The 13,722-nt window shown below is 40.6% G+C and overlaps 1 protein-coding gene across 2 annotated transcripts in view; it reads right to left on the bottom strand.

Moving 5' to 3' along the window:
• Window positions 1–2,675: 2,675 nt before the first annotated feature.
• NFIA (nuclear factor I A) overlaps window positions 2,676–13,722 on the bottom strand; it is a 360,348-nt gene continuing 349,301 nt past the window's right edge. For both annotated transcript variants that reach the window (XM_054573968.1, XM_054573960.1), the window contains one exon: window positions 2,676–9,975. In XM_054573968.1, the coding sequence (XP_054429943.1) occupies window positions 9,899–9,975 (77 nt within the window). In that variant the 3' untranslated portion in view covers window positions 2,676–9,898. The remainder of the gene's footprint in view (window positions 9,976–13,722) is intronic.

Below are 13,722 nucleotides of genomic sequence, written 5' to 3'. Positions count from 1 at the left end.
GCTCTGCAGTGTGGAACAGTTTAATTTTTAGTTACAGCATTGACATATCATTTAAGGCGTGCCAGGCCATTGCCAACTACTTTACAGACGTTAATTCATCAAATATTCACCAAGGTGAGGCAGTTGGGTGCTGTTGTTATTATTACATCTTACCAAGCGGGAAACTGAGGCACTTGCCAACACAACAGAGCTAGTAAAATACAGAGCTGTGTTCAACCCAGGCAGCCTTGCTCCTGAGTCCGTATTTTTGGTTATATTGCCTACACCCCTGGGCCCTGTACTCACACGTGACCTGTCCTAGAATATGACAATAAAGGAGTTGTGTTGACTTTCATTCCGGTTTCTTAACTCCAAACACTAAAGACAAAAGTGCCTACTATTGGCCAGAGTAGTAACTGCAAGGTAGTCACCAGTTCTCCCTCACAAACTGTAAGCACGATTGTGTGAAATCACTCTATTCACTTAAGTCAGAAATGGGTTTTGAGGACTGATTATACTTTTTTGAGAGCTGAACTAATAAGTGAGAAAATATCTATTTTAATGGGAGAAATCACTTATAGTACTTGGCACATAAAAGAGCTCAATAAAAAAAATTAAACAAGCTCAATATACAGTAGCTATTAACATCCTTACGAATCTTCCTGATTTGCCTGCTTCTCCCATCCCACCTTGGCGCCACAGCCCAGGCGTGTGTCCTCTCTGCTGCAGGGCACTCTCGCCGGCCTTCGCTGCTCAGCCAGTCTCCACACCGCACATCTTCGCCTGCTCTCCTCAGGTGAGTCCGTAGTAACGTGCTCTAGCCTTCTCCCGGAGAGCATTATCCTTCCTGGCCCTGCTGAACCAAGGCATGGCCACAGACCTGCTCTCAGCGGAAGAGGTGTGCATCCATTCAGACGGGACTGATAAAGGTCACCGTGCTCCCGTGTTCCCCGTCCAGGGGAAGCTGCTTCCATTTCACCCTGGGTTCAGAATGAGGAGATTCTGTATGAAGGCCCCAGGCAACCCTTTACTGACACACAACATAAGACCTAAACGTTTATGGTTGGAAGCTGCTAAGATTTTAGGCTTGTTTGTGTCACGGCATAGATCTAGCCTCATCTGACTGATAACATGCTTCATGATGCTCTTAGGACTAGGATAAAAGTCCCTAAGACACTGCAAGGCCTTGCAATACCTGCACTTAAATGTAAGCTTCATTTTGAATCCTATTTCCTCTCCTTTTCTCCTCTTCATACAGGCTTCTTTTGGTCCCTCATAGGTGGCAGGCTCCGTTTTGCTACAGGCTCTTTGTTTAGGCTGTTCCCTCTGCCCAGAACATTCCCCCCCACCCGCCCCCACGCCCCTCTGTCCCTGGGTGCCTGGTTAATTTCTAGGTGTCCTCTTGCACGCCCTAGGTTTCATGGCAATGTGCAACCTTTAGAACACTCATCACAACTCCATGCTTTCCTCTGCTGCTGTGTTTATTTCAAAAATGCTCTTTTGCCCACTCGACTGTACAGTTCACAAGAATTGTTTGCCAGTCTTTATTTACTCACTATCCCTAGCTCTTGGCATACTTTTTGGCACAAAACAGGGACTCAAAAATACTTATTAAATAAATGAGCCAACACACTGTAGTGATTATTGGATGGAATTTAGAGCCAGACTTCTTAGAATCCCACCTGTCATTTATTTGTTGTATGATCTTGGGTAAATTATTAAATCTCTGCCTTAGTTTCCTCATCTCATAGGGTGATTGTGGAGATTAAATGGATTAAGATATATGTGCTGTTTACTTATTGTCTCTGGTTTCCAAGCCGTCCTTCAATACCCTGTTCTATGGGGTATTTTTCTAGTATTTTTCTCGCCACCTTTTCCAGACTTCCTTGCGATGGCTGCAGTTAGATCTAGCCAGCTAGAGACCTGGCAGGAGCCTGGTTGTGGGCAGGCGCAGAGGAGGGAACGGGGAGAAGGGACTTCTCTCCAGTGTCAGTTCCTGTCTGCAGTGTGGAGGCTGCAGAGGGCAGATGCGACAGTTTCCAGCTCCTTGCAACCCTCCCAGCACCCATCATGCCTGTCTCCTCAGTGTTAAGCCTGTTGGATATATCCCTCCCCTGGGTCCTAGCACCAGCCGCCCCACAGCCTCTCTGAGGTCTACACACCAGCTGTGTGGTGCCCCCCACCCTCATGGGGACCCCTCTCAGTAAACACCCAAGTACCAGTTGTGTGGAATAGCTCCTTGGAGCACCTAGGTTCTGGTACCCGAACTTTCCCTTTTGTTGCCCCCTGCTCCAGGGATGGTGGACGCATCCTACAGTTATTCATATCTGGGCTATTTTATAGCCCCCTCCTGGGAAACCTCCTAGATTCATCCCTGACACCTGGGTGGGTCTTAACTGATCGGGTATCTAAAGCACTTAGAACAATATCGGGTATGTACTAAGCACTATGTGAGTGTTAAGTAGTCTGTCTACTTACGTTTGTCTAAGTAGGAGGAAAAAAAAATTATTGCCCATTAGAACTCTGGGAAGGACACAGTGCGTCTGACATCCATCAAGGATAACACAAATTCCATGGTGCAGAAAGACAGGTGCAGAAAGACCGTCTTCCGGGGGAACCTCCGATCCAGGCCCATAACCGTTGCTCAAATACAACCACCCAGGCATGATTTAAAGCAAATGATGACACAGCTTCCATAGCATTAGCAATTTTTTATTTTTCCTTTTTTGTTGCATAGGAAATGCAGTACTTGCTTCCAGTAATTGTATTGTAATGTGAGAAGGTGGTAGCACTAATGGTTGAATACAAGAGTTAAACTAATCCACACCAGCTCAAAAACCTGTGGAGATTTAGTTGAATAAGAATGGACGCCCACAGTGATTCTCAACCAATTACAAATTTTCACAGAACACAGTAAAACTAAAAGGCTAACTATGAGAGTCAATACAAGTAATCTAGAGGCACAGGGGGCCCGGCTCATAAAAACAGATGTCAAACCAAGTTATTAACACGGGGGTGTTTAGTTTCACAACAGATCTCTTATCATTGGAAGTGTTCAATCCCCTCCCCACCAAATTTGAAATGTAAAACCGAGGTATCTTGAATGGACAGATATCCAAGGGTGGTGGGGAAAGTCCCCGGGGAGGGGAGTGTGTTTGCCTTTGAAAATCTTCTTTAAGGAACTGATGAGCTCTGGCTCCGGGTCTAGTGAGCCTCTTAGTGGTGACACTACCAAATGCCTCCTCAGGGCAGAGAGGCTGCTCTGGGACCGGGGGAAAGACTGCAGCTGGCGGCTCTCTCAAACCGCTGTCCCCAAGTAGCCAGTGACCTTGAGACCGTGGGTTGAAACGTTAAAAAAAAAGTGCTAATTTTTTGACTACTACTAAAATAATAATAAAAATAAAATATAACAAATAGAATCAGAGGGAGAAAAGGCTTCTGTCATTTTGAGAAACTGAGCATCAACACACCAGGAAAAACAGCCCCTTTTGTTGGACATTATCTGTCCTTAGAACAATTACGGAGCTACAAAAGTCCACATGGTACAATGCGGTGACTGTTTTCCACTAGGAAGGTGCTCCAGTTGGATTAGAGGTGGCATTTCAACCACATACTCCTGAGGTCCAGACACATTTTGGAAATTATGTCTTTTGAATTAAACAGCGTACGGAGCCTGCATGCGAGACTTGTGATGCCAGGCTCACAGGCGGGTCCTGCGCCCACACGCTGCCGCTCCCTGTGCTCACGTTCAACCGCAGGTGGTCGCCCTTATCTTTCTGACCATTTCTGGTATCTGGTCCCATCTCCCTGTCTCCCTAATCTGGTTATGTAACCCTTTGGGGCAGAAAACACAGACAGGTGCTGTTTTAGGGGGGAAAAAAAAAGAGGAAATTTAGTTAATTTGGAAAGTAGTTTCAAATTTAGACCAAAAAACTATATTTAAAAAATCCCGTGTTAATAGCAAATTTCTTTTTTCTATGAACCGGGCCCAAAGTTTGTACAGAGTTTTATTTTTGAAGAAAATATTGCAACTGTGCATGAAACTAAATAGCCAAGTGATTTCTTAAAGATTTTTTTTTCATTTTTTTTTTCTTTTCATATGAGGAAGTCTGGTGTGAAGATGGATCAAGCATGGGTACCTGGCTGAACATTGTCCATTAAGAAAACACTTCAGTATCAGCATAGCTCCAGTTGAGGGTCAAGAAAAATGTCCCTCTGTTGGAAATGTTCTCATAGTGTCTTTGCAGCAGAGTTCTTGAAATTCAAATGGTGGTTTTTAGACAAGAGTCTTGCCAGGGACTGATTTCTGAAATCAAACACCCATGCTTGTCCCCTAGGAAAGAAAAAGAAAACAAAAAACAAAAACGAAAACAAAAACACAAGTAATACTGAATTTAAGTAAATGTATACCTCCAAAATACTGAAAACAGTCGAAATCAAGAAAAGACAGAATTTGCGTTCTCAGTGAAATACCTTTAAACCTAGCTGACAAGAACCAAGTCAGAAAAAAAGACTAACATAACTTTGAGTAATATTCATACAGTTCACTAAGCATTATGGAATAGCATGCATTAATATTGTACGGTTATTTTACATCACCTATACCAGAAGGTCCTGACTGACAGACAGCGAAGGCTACCGGTGTAGAAAAATCTTACTTCAGAAGAGCAATATAATACAGATTTCACAGGCACTACATTTTAATATATCAGGTATTATGCTGGTTTTCTTATAATTCTTTCTGTCCTAAAGCTGGCATTATAACAATGACCAAAAAGGCAAGGATTGAAGTAAACGGAAAGTAGATACCAAAGTTGATATAGTTTTTTCTTCAGATAGATTAGTGCATAGTTCTCATGCAGATAAACACTGCTATGCATTTACACTGTTGGAAAGCAGAGTGAATTGAGCCCAAGTTGTCACATTTGTGTAAATCATTTTGTCAGCCTGTAATAGCACCATGTAATGGATTTGCATTAAACATTAAATTGATTTCAGAATTGGTGACACAGTATTCACTACAGTTAAGTGCTATGGAATAGCTTCAATGTTACCTGCTATATATCAAAGCAATTTTCATCCCACTGCTTTTTTATTGGAAAAAATGAAAGGAAAACATACACGACACTAATTAGACGAATGCACAGCCTTGGACGTGGAGAAGGCAGAGCGGGTTTACTGTCAGACAGTAAATACATGCATTGACTTCAGGACGAAATTGGCCTCGGAAGCCGATTTGAATGAAAGCTCTGCGGGTGGGCAGTGCAGCTTTCTGAGACCGTCCAAGGACGGGGTCTCGGAGGGTGGGTGGTGAGGTGCCACTGAAGCTCTCCTTACATTACCATGCCAGTGTGTGTTAAATTTGTTCTATGGAGGCCTGCTACCGGGAAAAACCAAAGGGGAAAAAAAAAAGAAGAAAGACTGAGATAGAGATAGAAAGAGAGAGAGAGAGAAAGGAACCAACACCACCACCACCACCACCACCACCATGGACAAAAAAGATATTTCCAGAGACGTGATACAAAGTACATTAAATGACATTCTTAGAAATCCCTCCCCCCCAAAAAAGAAAATCACAAGGAAGAAGTGTTTTTCTTAATCCAGATTTCATCAATACTTTATGACACTGTTACTATAGAATGCAAAGCATATGGGGACAAGGGGTCGAAAAGTGAAATACCAACTTGTGGAGATGGGTTTTGCATATTCCCGTGGCTGACTGAACGCCATGGCTCTGGGAAGTTTGCGTTCCTTTCCACTTGAACTGTCAGAGAGGGGAGGGTACAAGTGTGGGCAAGTGCACCTGAGGCTGGCCCAGCAGCCCACACCTGACTGAGGGGCGGGGCGGGGGGAAGCTGACACTGACTAACTAACTGTTCAGGCCAGGGTGTGAGGAAACAGAAGAGTTCGAACCTCACAGGGAAGAGAAGGGCTCTGGGATGAATAGAGTGGCCTTAGGGAGAGGGCCTCTTGCTGATGAGAAAAGGAGCATTTTAGTGGTGGGGAATGGGCCAGAAATAAAAAGTATTTAGGAAAATGGTAAGATTTAGTGTTTGTGCCTCTGACTTCAGATACCAAAGAAAAAAACACGGAGGTTCACTTGAGGAACTTAATTTTGCCAATATTTTTAATGCCATTTGATGGAAGAGAAAAAATTCAAATGCGTCTAAGAATCAAGGGCTGGGCCTTCAAACGCTGATAGCCCTCAGCCTGTCAGTCTGCACACCCCAGGTCCCATAGTCTTCCTCAAACTTCTTCGCTCGGCTTCTAACCTAGAAAGGTGAACACTCGGATCGTTGGTGTTTCTTTTTTTTCCTGCTTGATCACCACTGAACTACAGTTTCCTGCTGCTTTCTGGACAATGAAACATGAACAAAAATGTAACTTAGTGTATTTAATATTTAACCCCTGTTCATTATCACCCTAGACTGCCTCCCTAATGTTTTAAAGCCTTTAAAACATTTTTTTTCCTGCAAATCTGTTCAGAGTTCCCTAATTTTAGCTTCATCAAACTTAATACAACAAAATACCTTCAAAAATACAGCATACCTGTAACGTCCATTTACAATGGTTTTTCAGTAGACCTATACTTCTCAAGCATAGGAATATGCTATACCATTGAGAGAAAAAATAACTGTATTTAAATACTTACAAAAAAAAGGAAACAGGAAAGTTTTAAACTTAAATCCAGTTCCCAAGGGGGGGGGGCAGGAAAGAAAGAAAAGCAATTCTATGAACGCTGCCTTTATAAAGAACAATTGGAAGTTTCACTAGGCTAATTTGACAGAAATTTTCCTCATTTAAACAACATTACAAAAGTCCTGCATTATAAAATAGGGTAGAATAAATCAGTGTAATCAATAAAACTATACAACAATACAAATTACATATCTTCTGAGTGGGCAGTTTATTCTCTCTCTTTGCAGTCATGACTACAACATGCTCACTAAAAACAACTAAAACTGCCCAAACTATTGCTTAGTTTGTTTTGTTTTAAAAAAAGGGTGCAATTTTATTGTATATACAACCAATTTACTGGTAATACCTTGGCTTATCGCAAGGTTCTGACAAAATGTTTGTCTAGGCTTTTTCCCTTCACTGTGAAGCACTGAAAGCTGCTATTTTTTTCTTTTTTTTTCCTTTTTTCTTTTTTTTTAGTGCACATATGTCATAATAAAGTAATGCCCAGCTAAGTGCTATAGGGGAAGGCAAAGTATGCTGGCTGGCTATAGGAAGTGACACCGTATACTGACAATCACACCATACAAGAGCGCCAAACGACTATTCAACCACTTATCAGACACATATGAAAATCCAAAATGTTTTATTTTATTTTTTTTTCCTTAAATAGAGATAACCAGTAAACAATTTTCAGAACTTGGAAGTTTAAAAACGTGCATATAAAAATGGGCATTATATACTTTTTATTGAATGTGGATTGACTGCAGTCTGCTAAGAAAAATGGGGTGTGGGAGCTGAAGAAAAAGGAAGTTGTCTTTTTTTTTTTAAGGCTTGCTTGTGAAAGGAACAGTTGTAAAAACAAAATTGCTTGAAGCAGGGTCAGCTTAGTGCTTCACAGTTTGACTGCTTCTCTAAGAGGAGCCCTTCCTGCGCACGTGCACTCAAAAATCACAAAAAAAGTACAAAGACAAACACCTAAAACACACTGCGTCAAGTGCAGCACCGACTTTGGTCAAATAAAAAAAATAAAAGAAAAATTAATAATCGCTAAGCTTTTCTACACGATATAAGCAGGTATTGCATATTTTCATATATCTGGGGGAAAATAAAGGAAGACTCCAAATAAATTGTAAAATGCAGCAACATCCAAAATACTGATATTCTAAGCATCTACAGATCTCAGAATAGCACTGCCACTGACCACAGAGGACAATAAAGACTACTCCTATCTGCGGAACAACTAACTTTCTATTTAGTTCTAGATGTTGAAACTGACAATGGCTGACATAAAAGTCACATTTACAAAAAGTGTCTCCAAATGCTTGACTAGGGAAAAACCCCTTTCAATAGAGGAGCATGTGCAACAATTCCACAAATAATCGCTATCCAGGGCAAGGCACATTGATATGGAATTTTTGTTTTCGTGCAAATTAAGGAAAAAAAACAAAACAAAACAACATTGTCTGGGGGGAAAGATGAGGAGCAAAGTGTCTTCCCAAGAATTTCAGTTACTTGATTGTATAGGACAGTAGTAGAACCCTTCTGAAGGGCTGAAAAACATAGTTTAAAGGCAAGTGCCTAGAGTAGGGATTACAATATTGTGTCTTAATGCACTCTACTTTATTCTACATTAACTATATAAAAATTAGTTACTAACACTAGAACATGCAGAGACTTTCTCTGATCAGCAGGGCTTGCCAACCAGAACGTATATATATGTATAGTATAGGAAATCTTCTTGAAGTTGCATGGGAAGCAAAGGGGTGCTTCACTGTCTGGTAGAAAAATCACTTGCACTTTTTTTTGTTATTTTTTGTTATTTTTTTGTGGTTTTTTTTTTACATAAGATACAGGACATTTGGGGGTGCAAACTTTTTTTCCCTAACAAGTACCCTTGATCTGAACGGGCACCGCATGTGTGTCAGTATTGGTTTCATCATCATCATCATCATCATCATCATCATCATTATTTTTTCCCATAGCCCAGTTGAGGGGCGCAAAGGTCTTTAAAATTTCTGGACAATCTCTGGTACAATGAAGTGTCTGATAATTGATAAATCCTATGTTGCCGGATACATGTAAAATTTTTCAGAATTGGCATAATCCATTATAGTGACTTCTAGCTTATAAAATTAACAGATACCATGATTTCATTTTAGTTATGTGCTTTGATAACAGAAAATAATTAATTAGCATTTAATGTAGTTAACATATTGTGGTAAAAGCACCATTAGATTTGTTTTTTTGTTTTTTTTTTAAATTTTCCTTCAGTTTTTAAAGGGATACAAGTTTAACAATAAAAAACATAAAAAGCAAAAATAGCTCCCCTTTTTCTTGCAAGGCTGTTTTTTACCCCAATAATTTAGAGTCCTGGGGTGGAAGGACTTGAAAAACAAAAATAGAATTTTCAACAATCTCTATCTTACAAAGATATTTAGCTATCCAATGAAATTGCACTTTACTCAATTCAAAATTCGATTGTTTTGATTGATTCCTGTCAGTTTGTGTCAAAACAGACCATCTTCCCCATTTCCATGTGAATTTGTGTGTCATTGTTGAAATTGTTGAAAAAATGTTTTTTTTTTTAATGTAAGTGCAGCATTTCAAAACTTTTAAAAAACTGAAGAGTAGTAGTAGTAGTTTGCCATTTTCGGAATTGTTCTGCAACGTGAGTGGGTTCACTGTCCTTGAGGGCCATGTTATAGATTGAACTGCTGACTGCTGAACCAAACCAAGCTAAAAGAAAAAATAAAAAAGGAACATAACTGCATTTTCTTTTTCCAATATGTTACAGAAAAACATTGCCCTTTGACTGTCCCGTAAGTTATATATTGCAGATCTCAGCTACTACAAAAGATTTAGTTCTCCATGTGCCTCCTGATTGCTCGAGGAGGCTTACACCTGTGTGGGTAAATTCATGAAATACTGTGAAACAGCCAGGCTCCGTAAGGAAAGTGTGTTACAGGAAGTCAGTGAGCAAGGGCAGATCTCCTCTAGCCATCTCACCTAATGCTCACGCTGCCACGAAAACACTTCGAGTATTACAAAGCCCAACCATTTCCAGCACCATATGAGAAAATTACAACAGTCCCTAAAGTAGTTTAAAAAAAAATCCCAAAAGGTTATGGCCTTTGCTGTTTGACCATAATGCTTGCTGTTTCCATGTACAAGTTGATTTGATTCTCCCCTTCCACTGACAGTGAAGTTGTAACCGCGCTGGGTTGAGGATGCGTCCATGTTACAGAGTTGAGAAGGGGTCAGGTGGTCTGTCTGGTGGATGGTGGGACGCTGAGACTTTTATCCCAGGTACCAGGACTGGAAGAGAAGAGACACAGGGCAGTTAGTGGTATAACTTAGAAAATGGTATATTTAGAAGTTGTCCTTCCAATTGTGAAATCAGGATCTATGTTAGGTATAAAGCAGGGATTCACTGGGAAAAGTAAAGGAATAACACAGAGTAGTAAATCTTGAGACACTGAAATGGACCTTACTCCTCTAAAACTGAAATTCAGTGTCTTCATTGGGGGTTGCTGAGTTCTGAGTGTGCCTTACAAGATAAAGTATGGATGTCCACTTGGAACACATATACAGGTTTTATAGTTTGGTGAGAGCTGCAATAGGAGGGCAGGAAACTGGATCATCTGTTTTTTCAGCAAATCCTCAGTGCCCAGTACAGTGCCTGCAATGGACGGTTCTTGACAGAGTAGAGCTGACTGACTGAAGAATGGATGAGGGGAGAGGTTTCATGTGGTAAAGCCTCCTTTGATGATTTTCACAACATTCCTATTCATTGAGATGTAGGCACTGAAGATGTTATTGCTGCATTCTCTTAAGAGGCACAGAGAGTTAACAGTGATACAAGAACAATGAGAACAATGAACTCCTTTATGCACCCCTATGTTCTTTGCTGCATCATCTACAACAGCCAAGATATGGAAGCAACCCAAGTGCCCATCAATACACAAATGGGTGAAAAAACTGTGGTACATATATACAATGGAATATTGCTCAGACATTAAAAAAAAAACAAGATCTTACCATTTGCGACAGTGTGGATGGACCTAGAGGGTATTACGTTCATTGAAATTAAGTCAGTCAAAGACAAATACCAAATGATTTCACTTATGTGTGCAATCTAAATAAAATAAATGAACAAACAAAACTGAAACAGACTCATAGACAAGAGAGCAGACTAGTGGGTGCCAGAGGGAGGGGGGTGGGGGCACTGGGTGAACAAGCTAAAGGGATTAATGAGTACAGACTGGTAGTTACAAACAGGCACGGGGATGTAAAGAACAGAACCCAAATATGGTTGATAGTATGGTTATAACGATGTGCGGTGCCAGGTGGGCACTGGAAATATCGGGGGAACACTTTGTAAACCTGACACCAATACAAAATAACATTGAAGGTAAACTTTAATTGAAAAGAAAAAGGATAGTGATATAAAAATAAGTGAAGGTAAAGTGGAAAAACTGGGTACCAAGAGTCCCGGGTAGTTTTGGACAAGTCACAGCGTCTGTCTTATACTCAGTTTCCTCATATGTGCATGTGGTAGATTTTATGATGTAAAATATTCCTTTCAGCTCAACATTTCTAAAACAGTGTTTTCAAAAAGTGACATATAATAATCAAGTGGTATCAACATTTCACTCTATTAGCTACCATGATGTGCCAAGGGAAAAAACCCTCAGTCATGTTTTTGTTCATTCAACATTTTTTTTAGAGCCTTCCATATGCCTGCTGGGCCCAGTTAACATTTCCTTTCATAAATCTTAGCTAGGTGGTTGTGGGCAATGGCCTGGTTACACCTCAAATTATATGCTGGCATATCTTTCTCTATTTACTAAACAAAGTGACCAATTATGTTTTAATATCAGGGTGAGTTTCTCAAGTGAAATAAAAAAGGGGATGTCTTTGCCAACTCTTCTCTAGAGATACCCTGTCAAGCTCACCACATTTATCATTACTCAGAGAAAACTCTTCCACTTCTAGCGAAAGTGAATGCTTCTAAAATCTCTGAGTTGACAGTATCAAGAAAGGGTTACATTTGGGTTGATTCAGTTTGATGAAGGCTCATTCGTATCCAAGAGATTCAATTAGGTAAGCTAAGGACTTGTTTGATCCCCAGGATAAGTGGTGAAACGATAGCTACCTGGAGGTTGGTATAAGATTTCCTGGTCACACAAGCCACCTTTGATTTCCAGAGGACTTGAAAAAACCTAAACCTAAACTGAAAAACTACTCATCTTGTGTACTTTCAGATGTTATTCTTTGACCACATGCTTTGAGGAAGACAATAAAGTGTCTTGTGTCCTGAAAGGAAATCAACCTGGCAAAGGCACACGGCCTAAATCTAACGGGACAAAAGAACGAAGAAGGAGAAAGGAAAGAGAAAGGAGGCAAACTCCAAACGGCGTTTTTAGCAGGCTCTCTGAAGAGCTGACTCCGATGCACCTTAGAGCTGAGTTCTCTCTTTGACAAAACAGCCTCGAGCTTTGGGCGCCACGAATAACGTATACAATTTCTGTTTTCGCACTTTCTAAGTCAGTTGTGAAATTCTGAACTTAAATCTGACACTGCGTTGGTAGTTCTTGAAGCAAAGGCCTGGGACCCAGTGAGTCAGCAGGGGGAGCAGTTTTCCATACAACAGCTTCTGGACACAACCTCAGCGCACTACAAAAATCTGCAGTGCCTCTGCACTTCTCTTAAAAAGCAAAGTGGAAAAAAAAAGTTTCTTCACACATCTTACTATTCAGTGTGCCTTGCCGACAAGGTTACCCCAGAGCAGCTCTGTAATCCTTCACTGAAATAGGCTTTATTGATTGCTCTGGTCTATTGTTCTCTTTTCAAGTCCCCCAAGTTCAAGTTCATCCTAGTGTTACATCATGTCTGGTTGCTAACAGCAACCAGACAGACCCAGACGTGACTATCATTAGCAAGAAACCCTCTGCTCTCCTCCCACCAACCTTCCAGTGGCTCTGACGTAGCAGGCCCACTGCAAACACATTGAAGTATTTATTCTGCCTAATTTATGACCTACACAGCAAGCGAGACCCCCACTCCAAAAACCAACACTGTTGTATATTTAATTAATCTGTCTTTCTCTGGCACTTGGGAAAGTTAGACAAAGGACTAATTATGGTGTTTCACTCTCCACACTTTTCTTTTGGGGGGGTGAATATTTGCATGGGAAAGAAAACTACAAGGCCCAGCACTGGCCCCCCTCCCACCCCTTTTTCTTTTTGCCCTATTGACATTTCATGAAATACTTTAGCTGCTTAAGGGAATTAGAAAAAAAAAATGCGATGTGAATGTTACTCCTTTTGAGTTGGTATTCAGTAACACAAATCAACTCATGACATGTTTAAATTTAAATGCTAACCACACACTCTCAGAGTTACTTTAAAGGTTAGTTTTTAATCAATAGAAGTTGCTGACTCTGGGTTTTTGAGCTGCGCACTGCAGCTCTTGGGCTTTTGTCTAACGTTAAAGCTTTCAAACTTTTTTTTTCCTTGAGATGATTTGAGCAATGATTTGCAGACACAGAAGGCTATTGTGCTCAGACCAGCAACATGTCAATAGAGGGGCGAGTTACCCTGTGGTGGGGTGTCGGTATGACTCCTGAAGGCTTGGGTTGGGGGTCTTTAATAACCCGTGAAAAAAACTTAATTAACTCTTTCAGGCCCAAACCAAAACCTATTCTTATACTTTTCCACTCCTGTAGTTTGACCATTAGTACTTATTTCACCATCACACTAATCTTCATGACAATTAACCCAGCTACTTGACCAAACCTTTACAGAACAGGAAGCCAATCCGTTAGGGGAACCACACAGGGAATTTTTTTTTTTTTTTTGAATGAAGTCTCTTTGATTGAATCATTAATTTGCAGAGATAGCAGGTAAACAGTAATGATAATAATAAATATTTTTTTGCAGCCGAAGACACTCCTCATTCTGTTATAGGAGTGTGACAGTTGCATATTTACAAGTCACTCAATTTCTATAAACTTCCATGATTGGAAAAACCCATTTTTCCCTTGTGACATTCTCTTATAAA

The sequence above is a fragment of the Pteronotus mesoamericanus genome, unplaced genomic scaffold (assembly GCF_021234165.1).
Source record: "Pteronotus mesoamericanus isolate MK-2021 breed Mesoamerican mustached bat unplaced genomic scaffold, CSHL_Meso_final contig_105, whole genome shotgun sequence".
Lineage (NCBI taxonomy): Eukaryota > Metazoa > Chordata > Mammalia > Chiroptera > Mormoopidae > Pteronotus > Pteronotus mesoamericanus.
This window is presented reverse-complemented; position numbering and strand designations above follow the sequence as displayed.